We start from the raw sequence: 18,632 nt of genomic DNA on the forward strand, positions 1-18,632 counted from the left end.
TTGCTAAATTAGGGAAGTTCTCCTGGATTATTTCTTTGAATAGTTTTTGTAGTTCATTTGTTTGTGTCCCTACTTCTTATTTTATGTTCTTAATTTTTAAGTTATAGAGCCTCTTATCATCTTCTAGCCTTTGTATTATTGCTGTTTGTTTTCTTGTTATTTTTAAGAAGTTTTTCATTTCATGCTCCCACCTTACAAATCTGTCCTCCAGTTCAGATAATCTAACCTTAGTTTCTTTCAAGCTGTTATGCCAGCTTTCGATAGAGTTTTTAGTTTCCTGATAATCTCTTTGAACCTGTTTCACGTATTCTATGTTTTCTCTATTTTCTCCATCAAACAATTCTCCCCTTTTTTTCTGTTCTTCCATTCCACCTCTGTTTTTTCTTGGGCAGTGCTTAGCATTTCTCTAACTATTCTACTTATATCTTGCTTTATTTCATTAAATACTTCATTTTTAAACTCATCTATGAGGCTCTGGAGACAGTGCTTTATGTCTGTTGGTGCCGTGTCTGATATTGCATGTTTTCTGTCTTCCTTTGTGTTTCCCTTTCCTGGATCAGTGTTCTCAGGATTGGAGACTGAGGACCCTTTCTTGTTGCTTCCTCTTCCCATACTTTTTGTTCCTTCTATACAAGTGAATATAGGAGGCCCAATTTTTTTCTGTTTTTCGGTTACAGTTTGTTTGAATCCACCGCCTAGGGGTTCCTGCCCACTGCAGTGTACTAGGGAGACACAGACCTGGGCAGCCTCTGCTGGGCCCGGCCCTTGAAGTCAACCTCGTGGAGGCTCCACTGCTAGGGTGCACCGCCAGGCGCTGGGACCTGGTTTGGGCTAGCCTACTGGGTCTTAGTCAGTGGCGTCACCCAGGCCAAGCGCTCTGCCCCAATCCCACTTAAGAGGGGAATATGTGACTAAAGTCACTGCAGCGTCCTATTCTGGCTAGTCTGCCTGGTCCCAGAATGTCTTCTTTTGGAGCCTCCTAGTCTATGGAAGGGTCCCCGTTCCTCTTACTCACCGCAGGTCGATGCAGAGCTCCCCACCAGTCCCACTCTCAACTCTGTTCACCGATTCCCGCTCTCAGAGGTTTCGCCTCTTTGTCCCTACTGTGCCAATTCAGACTCAGCCGCGGCAGCAGGAAATTCAAATCGTGATTTCCAGAGGCGTGGGTTCCAGCTTCTGTGCTGAGATATTATCTGTTCTGGTTATAGCACCAGGATTGGATTTCCAGTTGGTTTCTCTCACCTTAGTTCATTCCTGGGTTGGCAGGGTATATCTCCCCTTGCTTAGGACTGCTCACACCGCACCATTCCTGGATTTTAAGCTGGGTATCTCAGAGAGCCTCCGTAGCTGCTGTTATCTATCCACCATGTTCTCCCAGAAGTCCCCCTATTGTTCTTAATAACCTTCTGCTTTGGTCCAGCTCATGGCTAACCCAAATGCATTATTACTCTTAAGTCTTTACCTAACCTCCCTTTTTAAAACCTTTTTATGTAATTTAAATTTTACCTGTTTTTTAATTTTAAAGATAATAAAATCAAGTGAAATAAAACAGAATAAAGCAAATCAAAACAAAGCAGTGGAAGTGACACAGGACTTTGAAGAAAAGAAAATCAACAGTGGTTACCATCATGCCTCTTGCTTTCAAAATAGCTGCAGATACCTTCAGACATAGTAAAAATCAAACAAAACAGGACAGAATAAAACAAGTAAGAACAAAACAATAAATGCAATAAAGGACTTCAAAACAAGATAAGACTAAATCCAAAATGGCTACCATAATATATCTTGTCATTTGTGAAATAGCTGCTCATGCTATTGGATATAATAAAATTAAAACAGAACAAAACTCAACAAAACAATGAGAATGATATAGGATTTCAAAACAAGATAATAGTCAACAATGGCCACCACTGTCAGAAGGAGATCCCCTATAGATGGTACGTTATACATTGTCATCCTCTAAATAGACTGCCAGCTTTAGACCTACAAAGTCAGCAAGACATTAAACCCTACAAGCATTAAATTGTATTTTACCTCAATAGCTATCATCACAGGCTGTGTTTCTACGAATCAGCTGGTTGCTTATGGTGGGGTTGGTAGTGGTGGCAGTGTTGGATTTTCTTGTTTCCCGGCCCATGTGCCAGAAGAGCTTAGCATCTGGCTGTCTCCCCAGTGGCCCACACATGGTGCTGGTTCACAGGGAGGGCTTACTTCTTGGTGACTTCTTGTTCTCCCCCTGCCCCCGTCCTTTACCTGTATTTTAAGACTTAGCTGGCACCCATGTCCTCTGTGTCTCCTTGAACTGCCTCAAGTTATAAAAATTACTTTTGTCTTTTGAATTTTTGTAATCTTTGTTTGGAAATCAAGCACATTTTCCCTTTAGCTACAATCTTTGGAAGGAAGGTTTCTTGGGAAGGTAGCCTTTGCGCTTGATTTTGAGGAATGGATATTCTACCCATTTTTTTTTTTTTCTTTTTGAGACAGGGTTTTTCTGTGTAGTTCAGGGTGGCACTGAGCTCACTTTGTAGCCCAGGCTGGCTTTGAACTCACAGCAATCCTTCTGCGTCAGCCTCCTGAGTGCTGGGATTATAAGTGTGTGCCACTATGCCCAGCCTATCCTTATGGGCTGGGCATATTATTTTGCCATAATTGTATTAACATATATCCATGATTAGCTTATTAAATTCCTTGGATATATGTCTTATATTTATCTGCATCTTTAGTGCTATTTGGGTTTGTACATTGTATATATTCAATAACAATATTTATATATTAAATAATTTTTAAAAATTAAAAGCACATGTATTTGCCTACTACTTTCTGTGTCCAGTGTTCTTCCAGGAAGGCATAAGAAAAATAATCATTGTCTTCAAAGAGCATACAATATTATAGCAAACTAAAGTCAATACATAAGAGTACTTTAATTACGACAGCATGATAACCACTGTGAAAAACATGAAATGAGGATTTTGTAGAGAGAGAGGAAACGTCTGTTAGGGGTGTCAGGGAGAAGTGGCCTCTGGGATTGGCTCTGAAGGATGATTAAGATTTTGACAGGTAATGAAGAAAGTGTAATATTTATTTATTTTTGGTCTTTTTCGATTTTATCGGTACCAGGGATCGAACTCACGACTGCCTGCTTGGAAAGCAGGCGCTTATGCCGCTGAGCTAAATCCCCAGCCCCGAAAGTGTGATATTTATATAAAATAGAATACTACTCTGCCACGAGGAAAGATACATCGGAATCATTTGTAGGAAAATGGATTCACCTTGAGTCCATAATCCTAAGTGAAATAAACCAGACATGCAAGTTTAGATATTTTATTGCTCTCTTGTGTGAGAAACCAAAGGTAAAGAAGGAGCATAATGGAGGACAGATATTAGGAAGTAGGAAGAACATATTCAACTGGGAATGGGAATGGGAACAAGGAAGGGGGTGAAGAAAAGGAAGGGAAAATGGCAAAAAAAGAATGAAAAGGAAAAGGAAAGGAAGGAAAAAATGAAAATGAAGCTTGTGTAAATGGTGAAGGAAAGGGTTAAAGGGAGAATGGGAAAAGAATTAAGATATATTATGTAAGGCTACAAACTCCCTCTGATGAATGTGATCAATATGTATGACAAATAGGTACAATATGTATGACAAAATTTAAAATTAAAAAACGATTTTGATGGGCAAAAATGGAGGTAGGATCAAAGGAGAAATGAACAGAGAATGTGGATATGAGCATTAAAACTGATACAGTTCTTTTTCAAGGGCACTGAAGCCAAGCCTTGCTTCCAATTTCAGGGCCAATGCAAAGGATGGAATGCAAGGCTAGGACTGCGCTGTATCCCCCAAGTGTAGCTTCTTTGGAGGCTAAGAATTATTTGTAGTGATCCTTCCCTCCTTAATAACGTAGACTTACCTATAGTGTCTTATGGTATTACACATTAAAAAAAGGTCCCTCTCTTCCTTTTGGGAACAGAGGACTAGCTGGATTTTAGTCAAGTTCTCTTTTCTTTTAAACCAAATCAAACTGAATACAATCCTTATGATTTTTAAACTTTGTTCTAGATTGTTTGGTTCCATTGCTATTAAATAATAATTTCCCTAAAATCATTTCCTGGAAAAGTTGGAAGTTTTTTTTTTTTTTGTTTTGTTTTTTTTTGGTATTGGGGATCAAACTCACAACCTTACACTTGCAAGGCAGATGCTTGTGCCACTGAGTTATATCTCCAGTCCCCCCTTTTAAAAAAAAAAAAAAATTGGTGGGATTTTTTTCAGCAACCATCCTTAGCTGATCTCTGTGCTTGCTGATCTAAAACTCACAAGACCTGCCAAGTCATAGCCTGCTGAGGGGGCTCGATTACTGACTGCTGGCTCAACGCTCTTCAATCTATGAGCTCAGGGATGAACAATTCATTTTAGAAGGCCCTCTCCCCTCATGCCTCAATGCTTTGCTTCTGCAATCCTGAGGACGATTCCTCAGAATTTATAAAGCATCTCCCATGAAGTAAAATCGGAAGAGGTAAAACCAACACTTTTCCAGTTTTCAAGAGTCAGGTGCAGCCGCAAACATAAGAAGAGATTTTTTCCCCCCGACTTCTAGCAAGCAGCTGGAGGGACCTTCCAGCCTAGAGGCCCCTGAAGGGAGGGAGGTGGTTTCCACGGCAACCGGGCTGGGGAGCCGTCTGCTGCGCCGGCTCACTCCTCCGCCTCCCTGTAGCCCAGGGTACCGCCGGACAGCGTCCTCCAGTGCTCCGCGCTCCGATTGGCTGCACAGGCCGCTCGCTGATTGGCTGCTGCGGGCGCCTCGCGGCCGGTGGTTATGGAGCCAGCGGTGGTTGATGGTTGACCGTTGGCTCCAGGGTAGGGGTCGCGGCTCGAGTGATCCGCTCGCACCCGCCTGGACGGCGCGAACTGCTGATGCTTGGCCTGGAACTCGCTGGGGACACCTAATTCCACTCCGCCATGCCTGCCGGGAGTAACGAGCCGGACGGCGTCCTCAGCTATCAGGTAGGGCCCCGCCTCTCGCCCCTCCCCGGGGCTCAGCCTCCGGAGCCTCTGCCCACCCTCCCGCCTGCCCCGGAGCCCGGACTTGCAGGCCGCTCCCGGAGGGCGAGGGGAGCCGGCCCGGGACGCCAGGGGGCGCTCGGGGCGGCTGGAGAGGTGACCTTGGGCGGCACCTGAGAACCCGCCGGTCCTGCCGCATCCCTCGCGCCGGCCCGCGAGGAGCCCTGACGGCTGGCGGGCGGTGACCTCTGCTTTCCTCCAGTCTTCCCCGGTGGGAGAGGCCGGCTCTGGCTTTGCATTGTCCCGCCAGAATGTGGGCGAAAGAGTAGCCAGGGATCTTGCTATGGTCTTTGTGTTTTTATCTCTGGGGGCTTTGGGTTCTTTAGTGGCTCAGAGGAAGAGTTAGAGAGACCAGGGCTGGGAAGAGCCCTCCTTAGCATGGCCAGCTTTGTGACTCCTCCGGCTCACTGCACAAACATTTGACAAGTTGCATGCAGAGAAGCGGTGGGCAAGTGCTGACGGGTCAGGAACAGGTGCTTATTTCAGGGACTGAGAAAAACCAGGGTTAAATAATTGACAATAGAACTGTTGGGGTGGCCAACATAAAGAAGCATTGGACTAGGTGTTAGAATCTGTAGGTTCAAATTCCACGTGTCTCACATAGGCTTTGTGACCTAAGTCACTTGTCTCTTCTAACCTCAGCTTCCTCGTTTATTAATAGAAAAATAGTGATATTCACTTTGTTTACTTGTCAGGGTTGTTTTGAAGATTAGATGTGGTGCAATTTGTGAACTGTTTATTGTGCGATACCCAGTAAGTGAGTGGTAGCTCTTTGAACTCTCACTTTGTCTGGCCTGCAATCAGATTGTTTGATTGCTGTCCTGGAAAGAGGGTTTGAAGGTGGGAGGGCAGTCAAGATAAGTGGATGACTCTGAAGAGGATGGTGGACTATCTCAGGAAGGATGACAGGTCTTGGAAACAAGTGCCATGTTGACATCAGCATTGTTTCTGGAAGAAGGCAGGGAAAATGCCCTGAGTTTGTAGCAAATTGAGTATTGGACATTAACTCCCTCTCCTTTTTCCTAGTACTAATTTGCTACTAAGAAGAGCCATAATTTCTTTTCTGCTTTCTCAGTTGAAAAGGAACAAAGCAGGGCGTGGTGGGACAGGCCAGTAATTCTAGCTGAGCAGGAGGATTGCAAGTTCAAGTTTTGTCTGGGCTATTTAGCAGGATGCTGTCTCGAAATATAAATAAATAAAAGGGCTGTAGATGTAGCCTAGTGTGAAGGCTCGATTCAGTCTCTAGTACTGGGAGGAGGAAAGGAACAGTAGCTAAGATTTTGGAAAATCTTTTCATATCTAATCTTCTTAAGGCTGACTATGTGTTGGAACCTCTACAATATAGTAATGGACAAAAACAGGCAAGTTGTTGCCCTCCTGGAGCTTGTCATCTGATAAGAGAGAAGTAACTATTTTTCATCAAGTAATCACACAAATATATTGTAAACTGTGATAAGAGTTTGAAAATCAATTTAGTTGTTATAGTGTGTAATCTCAGATCAGAGATAATTGTGCTGAGGAAGAAAATTTGGACAAAGATTTAAAGAATGAGTAAATATCAAGTCAGGCAAAAGGGAGGTCTTGGAGGCAAAGAGAACAGCGTATATAAAAGTTTTGTGGCAGAAGGGGAAAATTCTGGGAAAAAGTCTGAGCAGTGAGGAGAGTGGTGTTGTAACTCCCCGGGTCATTGTAGCCCCTGTTGAGGCAGCTGGCATTTATCTGAGAAACAGGGGGTACCACTAGAAGTTTAAGCAAGCAGGGGAAGGTGAGGCAGGTGAGACAGGGGACTCGAGGGACAGCAGATGATACTATGATGAGATTTTTCTGTTGAAAGGTTTCTCTGGCAACAGTAGGGAGAGCAGGCTGGAGTGAATGTGAGATGGGTCCCTAGAAGGCCGAATGTATGCAGATTGTGTCACTGAGAATGTAACAGCCCTTAGATTTCTGCTAGTTTTCTATGAGACTGGTGATCCCTGCATGCTTCTGGGGTAGGAGAAAATAATTATCTCCTTTATATCCAGCTTATGAAACTTTCATGGGTGGTGGAATGAGAAGAAATAGAATTGAGTGGAAACAGCAGGACCTCATAAAGGTTGGAGTCAGCAGTGTGTGGGGAGGAAAAAGGAATGAGGGTAAAAGGAGAAAAAGAAAGAGGTCACATAGTCCAGGCAAGTGCCGATTGCCAATAAAGCCCCCCATGTGCCAGTAAGGGTGCGTGCAGGGGAGACAGACCTTGCAAGTGAGTAAATTGTGTGACTTAGTGAGCACAGATGTTCCGGACATCACTTCTGTGTATTGTACGTCTATCCTGTCTCTGGTGTGGACGCTGCTCTTGTCTTCTAACAGTAGCCTCTGCTTGTTTCCTTGCGAGGCTGCAATCCACATGGAGACCGGAAGGAGCTTTTAAAAATACAAAGCAGATCATACCCTATCTGGAATCCCTTCAATGCCTTCCCAGTGCATTTTAGAATAAAATCCAAGTTCTTTGTCACGGGTCACCAAGCTTTAGCATGATCAGGGCCTGCGCGTGCTCCTGAGACTGCCTCTTCTCCACTCTCTCACCTCCTACCCCTATTCTTGCTTACTTGTCCTCTTTCTGCCAGCTCTCTACCACTGAGCCACACTTCAGGCCTTTTCTAAAATTTTGAGACAAGGTCTTTGAGATAGGTTGGCTTCTAACTTTTTTTTTTTTTTTTTTGGTCTTTTTCATTTTTATCGGTACCAGGGATTGAACACACGACTGCCTGCTTGCAAGGCAAGCACTTATGCCACTGAGCTAAATCCCCAGCCCGATAGGTTGGCTTCTAACTCCTGATCTTCCTGCCTCAGGCTTATAGATCTGTCCATGAACTCTGGCTTCTATTGTTTCCTCAGTATGGCAAGCTCTTTCATAGCTCAGAAGCTTTGAGTTTGTCATTCTCTCTGCCAAGGACATTTTATACCCAGGCCTTATCATGACTCAGTTTCCCTCTTCAAAGTGGCTTTGCCTGCTCTTCACTCCTGGTCACTCTCCTTTATGTGACATTGTTTTCTTACCTTCCTTCTCTCCTCTTTCCCTGCCTCTCTCCTTTCCTTTTTTTTCTTCTTTCCTTTTTTCCTTTCTGTACTGGGGACTAAACCAAGGAGTGCTATGCAACATTCCTAGTTCCTTTTATTTTTCTATTTTGAGACAGTTGTAAATTGCCCCAGGCTGGTCCTGAATTTGTAATTCTTTTGCCTCTTGTTATTTCCTTGATTGCAAATGTAATTTACCTAAAGTATTCTTTTTTTCTTTTCTTTTCTTTTTTTAGACAGGGTCTCACTGCATAGTCCAGGCTAGCTTTGAACTCACTATGCAGCCCAGCCTTGCCTTGAACTTGAGGCAATCTTCCTACCTCAGCCTCCCAAGTGCTGGGATTACAGGTGTGTGCCATCATACCCAACTGTCTGAAATGTTCTTGATTTCTTATTTACTATCTTCTTAAATAGAAGTGTATGAGGACAGGGACCAGGCAGAAAATTGAGCGCAGTGCCTGATATAAAATTGGTTCTCAGTTGCATGAATAAATGAACAATTCTGCCATATACAAAGGATTCTGTGGGCTCGTCAGGATTGGCAGACACGCAGCTGGTCATTACTTGATTACGTGGAAGATTTCTCTTTGCTGCTGTGCTTTTGTGCATGTGTTTTTCTCAGGTGTTCAAGCTGGGAAATCATTTCCTTCCTTTGTACTTAGGAAAGTTTGGTTTGACCTTCAAGGTCTGGCTTCATATAGCTCTGTCTAAATTTGCCACTCAGTCTCTTCTACTCAGAGCATATAGCAAGTGCGATAATTTCTTCCATGATTTGCTTGTGGAATATACATGCATCTCTGCTGCCCGCCCAACAGATCCCTTTTTGTTACTGTTAAGTAGCGTGTATTGAGTGCTTGCCATGTGCCAGGTACTGACTAGGTATTTTTCATGTGCTATGGCATGAACTTCTTCACCACTGCCCTTCCTTTCCTCCTTTGTGTTCTTCTTGTCTTTTGTGTTGCTAGAAATTGAACCCAGGACTTTTCATATGCTAGGCATATGCTTTACCACTAAGCTATGACCCCAGCCCTGTGATCACATTTAACTCTATTATCCTGAGAATTATGGACCTTTATTAATCCCATTTTCCACCTGGGGAGACTGAGGTATTGATAGGTCAGGTAACTTCTAATAAGTGACAAAATTGCCTATAGTTCTGCCAAATCTAGGGCCACCTCGCTTCAAAGAATGTGCCTTTACTCACTGCAGCTTGTGTCTTTGGCATCTAGCTAATACTTGGCTGTGAGTGAGCACCTCTGAAATGTTTGGGAAGACATGTGTGGCAAGGTGTACAAAGGATATATCAGAGCTGGAGAGACTGAAAGGACGGAAGACAGCTTGTTGTGAAAGGGAGCTTGTTGGTGTACTTTAGGATGAGTTCATGAACACCTAGTTAATGAATATCTCATTTTGGTGAGATTTCTGGAGGAGGTGTTGAAATTTTAAGGATTAGTGAACTCTTAAAAGTAATAGAGGAAGAAGATGCGACAGCTTTAGGGAAAGCCCCTATTTTGGGCTGGAACTGAGAATATCATGTAGTTTCCAGTTCTCTGGATCAGCACTTTCACAATCAACCAGAAGGAAGTGCTTGAAGAGAAGGCTGGAGAGGTTGCCATCCTCCGCATGTTTGCCAAGTAGTGCTGGTAAGTGAGAAGGGAAGTGGGGGAGGGGAAGCCAGTGAGCCTGGGCAGTTAGTTACCACGCTGTCTGTGTGGACCAGGCCCCCTCGAAGTGGAACATGTTACAGAAATCTTCAGAATACCAACCCTGGTAAATGAGAAACATGGTCAGTGGAAAGGATTCACACCGTAAGCCTTACAGTGAACCAGAAAATAACAACAATAACACCACCTAAAACTTCAAAAAAAGTTCCTTAAGGAGTCCTGAACTTTGGTGCCCGGTGATTCTGCTGATGTTGTTGTAGCTCAGTAAATATTTGTTGAGTGTGTGAATGAATGACTGTAGAGAGCAGGTCAACTCTTCTGAGGGTCATGGTTAGTTTATGTTCAATGTTACTGAACAAAAGCATTGACCCCTAATAGTTTCTGACCACGCACACACAGTGTAGTCCAGTACACACTAACTGGCGTGTGAGAACTGAGGAGCTGGGGTATGTATTGTCTACCTGGCTTTACCAGCTCTGCTGGGGACCTTTGGGAGCAAAGATGTGGGCTGACTTGCCAAGCAAAAACTTGACCAGAAAATGGGGGACAATTCAGGCTGCAATGTGTTTCCTTCGAAACCTGCAGATGATTGTCTTAGCTCATTGGCACGTTTTAGGTATACATGATGATAAATTCATCACATGAAATTTGTCCCTGCACGTGGTATATCTGGATTCTTAATTTTCCCCTTTCCCTCCACTCCCTTCTTCCATTTTCCTTCTTCCTTTCCCCATTTATGAAAGCTTTGTTTCCATTTTTCCTTCTTCTCTCTCTTTTTCCTGTCCCCCTTCCGTCTCCCTAGCTCCCCTCCCCACCTGCACAGTGTTTGCCTGTTGCACAAGAACTGTGATACATTTTGGTCCTTATTTATACTTTCAGTTTCTCACACCAGAGAAATCATGCCATATGTGAACATGTGTGTCTGATTTATTTCAATTAAGACTCTGGCCTCCCTGTGCATTCATTTACCTAGAAATGTCTCAAGTTTATCCTTCTTTATGGTGAGTAACCCTCTATTATATTAAAAAAACACATCTTCTTTGGTTGATGAGCATCTGGGCTGTTTCTAAGATCTAGCTGTTATAAACTGTGCTGCTGTAAATATGGTTGTGTGTATATCACTGTGGTATGATGCTTTTAATTCTTTTGGGAGGATGCCAAGAAAGGGGGTAGTTAGGTCAAATGGATCCTCTACTGCAAGTTTTTTGAGGAATCTCCACACTAATTTCCACAATGGTTGCACCCAGTCTATACTCACCAACAGTGGAGAAGGGTTCCTTTTAACCTCACAGCCCCTCCAACTCTTATTATTGGTTGATTTCTTGATAATAGCCATTTTTTTCCTGAGGAGAGATGTAATCTCAGCCTTGTTTTAATTTTCATCTCTCGAATAGACAGTGATATTGAACATTTCTTCATATATATATATATATATATATTTGCCATTTCTACTTCTTCATCTGAGAATTCTGTATTTATTTTAGATGTCCATTTTTTGATTGGGTCTTCCAATTTGTGGCATCTGACTTTTTGTGTTCTTTATATATTCTAGATAGTAATTCTTTGAGGAACGGCTGGAAAAAATTTTTTCCCACACTGTGGGCTGACTCTTTACTCTGTTGGTGATTTCTCTTGCTGTGCAAAAACTTTTTAGTAAGATGACATCCCGCTTGTTGATTCTTTGTGATAGTTCATGTGTGATTGGGGTTTTGTTAGTAGACTTTGTGTCTTCAAGAGGTCTATTTTATCTTCCTGGACATTTTATGTTCCTGTTTTAATTTTTAGATCTTTGATCCATTTTGATTTTAGTTTAGTACATGATGAAAGATATGAGTCTAATCTTTGACATGTGGGGAGCCAGTATCATTTATTAAAGAGGCTATCTTTCTTCCAGTGAATGACTTTGGCCCCTTATCATAGATAACATGACTTAGTATGTCTGGAGTTGTTTCTGCATCTTCTCATCTATTCCCTTGATCCTCAGGTTTGTTTTTGGCCCGTACCATACTGTTTTTGTCACAGTAGCTTTGTAGTATAATTTCAAGTCTGAGATTGTGATGCTCCCTGTCTTGCCTTTGTTGCCCGGAAGAATTACCTTTGCTATTCTAGGTCTGGTCTGGTTCCAAACAAATTTTAGGGTTGTTGCCTCTAACTCTGTGAGATATGCTGTTGGAATGTTGATTGGAATTGCATTAAAATTGTATAACAACTTTGGAAGTATAGCCATTTGCACTATATTCGTTCTTTCTACCTAAGAACAAGAGATATCTTTCCATTTTCTGTTATCTTCTTCAGTTTCCTGTATCAGAATACTATAGTTTTCAATGTAAAGGTCTTTTATTTCTTTGTTAGAGTAATTCCTGGGTATTTCATGGTTTTGATGCTATTGTGAAAGTTGTTTCCCTAATTTCTCTCTCAGTAAGTTTGTTATTTCTTTACAGGAAGGCTATTGACTTTTGAGTGTTGACTTTATATCCAACTGTGCTAATGATTTAGCTACTGAATCTAGGAGTCTTTTGGTGAAATTTTTGGTATCTTCTGTGTAGTGTATTCATGTCATCTGCAAATAATGATAATTTAACTTCTTGCTTTTCTATCCTTGGCTAGCTTCTCTGGCTAAAGTTTCCAGAACTATACTGAATAAGAGTGGTAACAGTGACATTCTTGACTTGTTCCTAATTTTAGAATGAAAGCTTTCATGTTTTTATCATTTAGTATGATGTTGGCTGTTGGTTTGTCATAGATAACTTTTATCAGATTGAGAAAAAGACCATTTTTTCCAGTTTTCTATATAGTTTTTTAAAAATGATGTTAGACTTTATCAAATGAATTTTTCTGTTTTCATTGAGATGATCATGTGGTTTTTGTCCTTGGCTCTGTTAATCTGGGATGTTACACTTACGGATTTATGTATGTGGAACCATTCCTATATACCTGGGGTGAATCCTACTTGATCATAATGTATAATCTTCATGATTTGCTGCATTCTGTTTGCCAGTATCTTACTGAGGATTTTTGCATCTCTGTACACTAGGGAATTGGTCTAGAGCTCCCTTTTATGGGTGAATCCTTCTCTGATTTTGGTATCAGGGTAAAGTTTGCTTCTGAGAATGAGCTTGGGAGTATTGCTTCCCTTTCAATTAGTGGCATTAGATCGTCTCTAAATCTCTTATAGATTCAGCTGTGAATCCATCAAAACTTGTGATCTTCTTTATTGGTAAGTTTTAAATTACATCATCAATTTTATTGACACTGGATTATTTTAGAATCTTTATATCTTCTTGACTCAGCTCTGGTAATCATATGTATCTAAATACTTTCCATTTCTTCTATGTTTTCCATCATTTTAAAGCAGAGGTTCTTTTTTTTTTTTTTTTGGTACAGGGAATCAAACTCACAACTTCAGTTTGCCAGGCAGGTGCTTATGCTGCTGAGCTAAATCCCTGGCCATAAAACAGAGGTTCTTGAAGTAGCTATTAATGATCCTCTGAATTTCTGCAGGTTTCATTGTGTTTTTACCTTTTTCATTCTTAACTATATGAGTTTGAGACTTTTCTTTCTTTTTTTGATAGAGTTGCCTAAGGGTTTGTCAATTTTATTTAATTTTTCAAATAACCAAGTTGATTTGATTCTTTGTATTATTTTCTTAGACTCAATTGCATTAATTTCTGCTCTAATCTTTATAATTTCCTCTCTGTTACAAGGTTTGGGCTTGACTTGCTCTCAGGAGTTGTCCTGCAAGTTCAATATTTTAATGCACAAATAACCCGTTAATTGTTTTTATCTTATATAGTCCTTGAGATAGGCACTCCTATTCAGTTTTATATAGGGGGTTATTATTAGCCTGCTAGGAGGAAGAACTAAAAAGAAGATGCTTAGAAATAGGACTTTTCTCTAGTTTACACTTCTTTCTTCCCCTCTTTCCTTTTTTTTCCCTTATGCTTGTATGTGATTCTCATGATTCTAATCTTTTCTGAGTCACAAGGCCTTCAAAGACTACTATGAAAGTTATGGACCTTCTAACCCCCCCCCCATGTACATTCATACCTATTACCACAGATTTTCTGAAGCCCATTCATAGATACCCTAGAAATTCACAGACCATAGGTTGAAAAATCTTCTTTGCCATAAACAGTGAAAATACCAGAGGAAATAATAGCCAACTGGTGGGGCATATGCAAACACAGACCAAAGAGATCCAATATGCCTTTCTTTTCATTTTTAATGATTTCAAACAAACTTTGTACATGCCTGAAATTTATGGAAAACTTCAAGCATAAATTAAAGAGATTTGCATAATGAATCACCATGATTTGGCTTCAATAATGAATACACCATCTTGTTTCATCTATTCCTCATCCATTCTCCAAATACCAGACTTCATATCATCAGTAAAACCTTCACTGTGTATCACTAAAGATTAAGACTCTTTTAAGAATGATATTATCATTACACAAAATAATAATTGCTTAGTATAATGAAATATGCGGTGAATTGATTAATTTGTTTTTCAGTGTCTTATAATTATTTTTATCTATATTTTTTGCATACTTGGTTTATTTGAAAAAAACCCAAATGTTCATTCCCATTCAAGCTCAGCTTTTCAAATGCTTAGGCTAATAGTTACTGACTGTGGCCCTGATTTGTTTGGTGAGACAAAAAAAGTAGACGGGCAGTTAGTCACTGAAGTTAGGCTGTAACTAGCCAATCTAAGTTAAGGACACAAGCAAGAAGTCAGTTTTCCAACCTAGATATTTTGAGATGATTGACTTTGCTCTTCATAGTTTGACTTTATAATCTTAGAATCAAGAAATCAATGATCTCTTCCTTCCTCTCTCCAGATTGCCATCATGTTCTATGCTGTGTCTGCTGTCTGTGGACACTACGAAGTATTAATTATAATTAATTAATCTCTGTCCTTGGAAATTAAAAACCAATGAAGCCAACATGAATAATTATTTGTATAGGTAAAATAATTCATATAGGTAGGTTTAGGAGAAAATATAGGTAAAATATCAAAGAATTCATAAAACTAATAAATATTTGTTGAAATTTACTAGATATTTGACATGTGCTGGACATTGTAATGGGTACCAGATACGTAGTGGTGAACATAAGACACAGCACCCAACCTGCTGGATCTTGAAGGAGTGTAAGCTACTGTGTTGGGCTCTCAGAGAACATAAGGATGAAAAATATGTGGTTCCTGCTGTCAGGGAATTCATGATCTAAAGATAAGCTAGGTAAGCAAATAATAAGTCTAAAACAAAGCTAAGTGTTTTTTTCCACTTAAAAAATACTCTGAGCTGGCGTGGTGGCATTCACCTGTAATCCCTGTACTCAGAAGGTTGAGGTAGGAGGATCATTTTGAGTTCGAGACCAGCCTGGGCTACAAAGTGAGCTCAAGGACAGCTTGAACTGCATAGTGAGACCCTGTCTCAAGGAAAAAAAAAAAAAAAAAAAATTCCTCAGGGACTGGTATGGAAGCACATGCCTGTAATCCCAGGATTTAGGAGGGTGAGGCAGCAGAGTCGTAGGGACTTTGAGGCCAGCCTGGACTATATAGTGAGTTCAAGGCCAGCCTGAACTACTTATGGAAACCCTATCAAAAACAAAAAAAATTAATAAAAGGAAAAGAAACAAAGTAAAATTATTCCTGGGGGCAGAAGGGGAAGACTGTAGGAAGCTTTGCAATTTAGCTAGAAATAAAACTGATATGTTCTGGAAATTTGTGTCATTAAATTAAAGTACTTATGGTACTGAGGAAGACACTGATGTTAAAGTGCATTTGAAGATTTTGAATATTATAATGTATATTAAATAATATTCCCAAGTGTTTTGTGAGTCTGTTGCTAGATAGATCATATATCTATAGACCTTTTTATTTGAGGGGGGTGGGGAGTCTCACTGTATAGTTCAGGCTGACCTTGAACTCACTGTGTTGCCCAAGCTGGCCTCAAACCCCTGGCAATCCTCTTCCCTCAGCCTCCCAGTTGCTGAAATTACAGGCATGTGCCAACGTACCTGAATGTATTAATTCTTTTAATAAAGATTTACTGAGTATCTATTATGTGAAAAATCTAGGCTGAGTCCTGGGATATAGTGTAGGGGAAGACAGATATAGTCTTTCCTTCAAGGAACAGAAAGAGACATTTTATTGTTAAGGAAAATTGGGTGTGCTATGAGGAATATAAATGCCAAGACCTAGCTTAGTTTAGAAGTGGGGGTCAGTCAGGAAAGTCATCCAGGGAAATGTATTCAGGTTGAGATCTAAGAGATGTTGAATAATATTTTATTAGCTGCCAGTAGTGGCGTGGGAGCTGCAGAGAGAGAATGAGAGTCCAGGAGCTGGGGATACAGCTCAGTGGCACAAGCGCCTGTCTGGCAAGTGCAAGGTCCTGAGTTCAATTCCTGGTATCAAAAAAACAAACAAAACAAAACAAAACAAAAACCCCCCAAAAACGGAATCCAGATGGAGAAAGCTGTACTCAGTGAAGAAAGCTGTTGCAGTGCTAAAAAATGCCTGTATAATTTAAAAGACTAAAAGAGTGTGAGGTAGAGTGAATGAGAGAGAGGAGTGAATCTGAAATCAGTTGCAAAGGCACACTTCATAATGAAAGGGAATTAATTCCCTGAGAGTATATGGTGAGTATTAATATTATTGAATGAGTAAATAAATAAGTAAATTTGAAATGTGAGCTAACAAATGGTGGTGCAATGCAGAGGAATAAATAAATGAGGATTGAGTGGTACTTCGGGAAGGAAGGTTAGTTGGATTTTAGACACATGGATGCTGAGGTGCAGGATCCCAGTGGCTTATCAAGTGCTGAGCTACACAGTTGCAGGCTGCACCTGAAATTCGTAAGATCCAAGAGAAGGAAAGGAAAAGTCAAAAGCTCTTCCTTGGGAATTAAACGTAGAGGAAGATGAGTGTTAGGATGAGACAGAGGAGAACTGATCAGAGGAACATGATGGAGAATTTCAAGGACAATATAGTAAACTCCTGAATGCTGGACAGAGATTGAGAAGTTTACATTAAATGAGACAGCATTTGTAAAGTGCCAAATAATTATAAAGATGCATGGGTGGAGTGAAGAGGTGGAAAAAGACATGAGATCTGTCATCATGAGACCTGGGCTCAGTCTTAGCTTTATCATTTAATGCATTGGTGACCTTGCGCTGTGGTAACTTAATAGTCTGCATCTCAGACAGCTCACTTATAAAATGAGAAAGAAAGTGGCTATGTTTACCTCTAAAAGTTATTGTGAAGTTCAAATTTTAAAATATATGTACATCATTGTATCCCCTTCCTTTCCCTCCTGGAATCTCAAAAGGGTCTGGCATAGGCAAGGTACTCAGGTATTTGAGTGAAATGTGTGTACTGCCATGCCGACTTACTTAACTTGTGTTTAAACAGAGACCAGATGAAGAAGCTGTGGTGGATCAGGGTGGGACCAGCACAATTCTCAACATTCACTATGAGAAAGAAGAGTTGGAAGGTAAGAACTCTGTGTGTGTATGTCTATGTGTGTGTGCATCTGTGCGTGCAATTGAGGAGGTTGCCAGGATGCAGCCTAGTATGAGAAGGTTAGATCTGGCTTTACTAGCAGGACACCTGGGTTTGGATCCTAACTCTTTCTTACTAGATGTAAGACTTTAGGGGAAAAAAATTACATAATTTGTTTTATCAATTTCCTTGTCTATTAAATAAAAGCAGAGACAGCAATCCACCTGACATGGGTATCATTAGGACCTAGTCAGGAACCTATGATACACTGCTTTAAGTAACTGTATAGTTCAATGTAAGTATTAATGAATAACCTATTCCTTGAGGATGTTAAACACACAGTTCAGCTCATCGATTCTTGACACTACCTGGAAATATAAGGATATGAAAAAGAAATTTTTTTTTTGTCTTTTTGAGACAGGATCTCACTCTGCAGTTCAGGCTGGCCTTGAGCTCACTTTGTAGCCCAGGCTGGTCTCCAACTTGCAACGATCCTCCTGCCTCAGCCTCCCAAGTGCTGGGATTACAGGTGTGCACTACCATGCTCAGCTACTTTTTGTTTCTGGGTTTTTTTGTTTGTTTTGTTTTTTGATACCAGGGATCAAACTCCTTACCTTGCGTTTGCCAGGCAGGAACTTACACCACTGAGCTAAATCACCAGCTTGAAAAAAATTTTAAAAATAATAAACAAATATTTTTTAAAACTCTGGTGATAGACCTCTTATTTATTTATTTATTTATTTTAAAAAGGATAAAACAAGGAAAGTAAAACAGAATAAGACCAATCAAACCATTGTCAGTGATACAGAACTTTAAAACCTTACAAAATCAACAACAGTTACCATAATGCCTTTTGTTGTCATCAAAATAGTTGTAGGTACTTTCAGACACAGTAAAAATTGAACAAAACAGAATAGAATAGAAACAATAAAAATAAAACAATGAATGCATAAGAGACTTCAAAACAAGCCAATAGTAAATCCAAAATGGCTACCATAATATGTCATGCTGTCTTTTTAAATAGCTGCTTATGCTGTCGGATTTAACATAATCAAACAAAACAAAAGAGTAAAATCCAATCCAACAAAACAATGAAAATAATATGGTTTCCAGGTGGGGATGGCTTCTTGGTGAGGCCTTGTTCTCTCCCTCCATGTTCCACAAATGGCACTGACTCACAGAGAGAGGCTTGGTCTGGCTGTCCCCACCCTGGCAGAAGCCCGCTCGTGGGGCTGGTTCCCAGGTGGGGATCACCTTGTGAGACCTGGTTCTGGGCCTCTGCAGTCCATGAAGCTAGAATTCTTTTCTTTTTTTTAAACCCATTTCCAATATTTGTTCTTCATGTTCCAACTAT

At 40.6% G+C, this 18,632-nt stretch overlaps 1 protein-coding gene across 4 annotated transcripts in view; it reads left to right on the top strand.

The window, feature by feature from the left end:
• The first annotated feature begins 4,752 nt into the window (after positions 1-4,752).
• Positions 4,753-18,632, top strand: part of Slc4a8 (solute carrier family 4 member 8) — an 86,146-nt gene continuing 72,266 nt past the window's right edge. Inside the window, exons 1-2 of one of the 4 annotated variants that reach the window (XM_063254782.1) lie at positions 4,753-4,996; positions 17,189-17,270. In XM_063254782.1, coding sequence (XP_063110852.1) covers positions 4,952-4,996; positions 17,189-17,270 — 127 coding nt within the window. In that variant the 5' untranslated portion in view covers positions 4,753-4,951. Of the gene's footprint in view, positions 4,997-9,344; positions 9,751-17,188; positions 17,271-18,632 lie in introns of those variants that run through there. The other 3 variants (XM_005006465.4, XM_003476046.5, XM_063254781.1) reach the window with 3 other exon arrangements.

This window comes from Cavia porcellus, unplaced genomic scaffold (genome assembly GCF_034190915.1).
Source record: "Cavia porcellus strain 051 isolate PalLab524CR breed Dunkin Hartley unplaced genomic scaffold, mCavPor4.1 scaffold_8, whole genome shotgun sequence".
In the NCBI taxonomy this organism is placed as follows: Eukaryota; Metazoa; Chordata; class Mammalia; order Rodentia; family Caviidae; genus Cavia; species Cavia porcellus.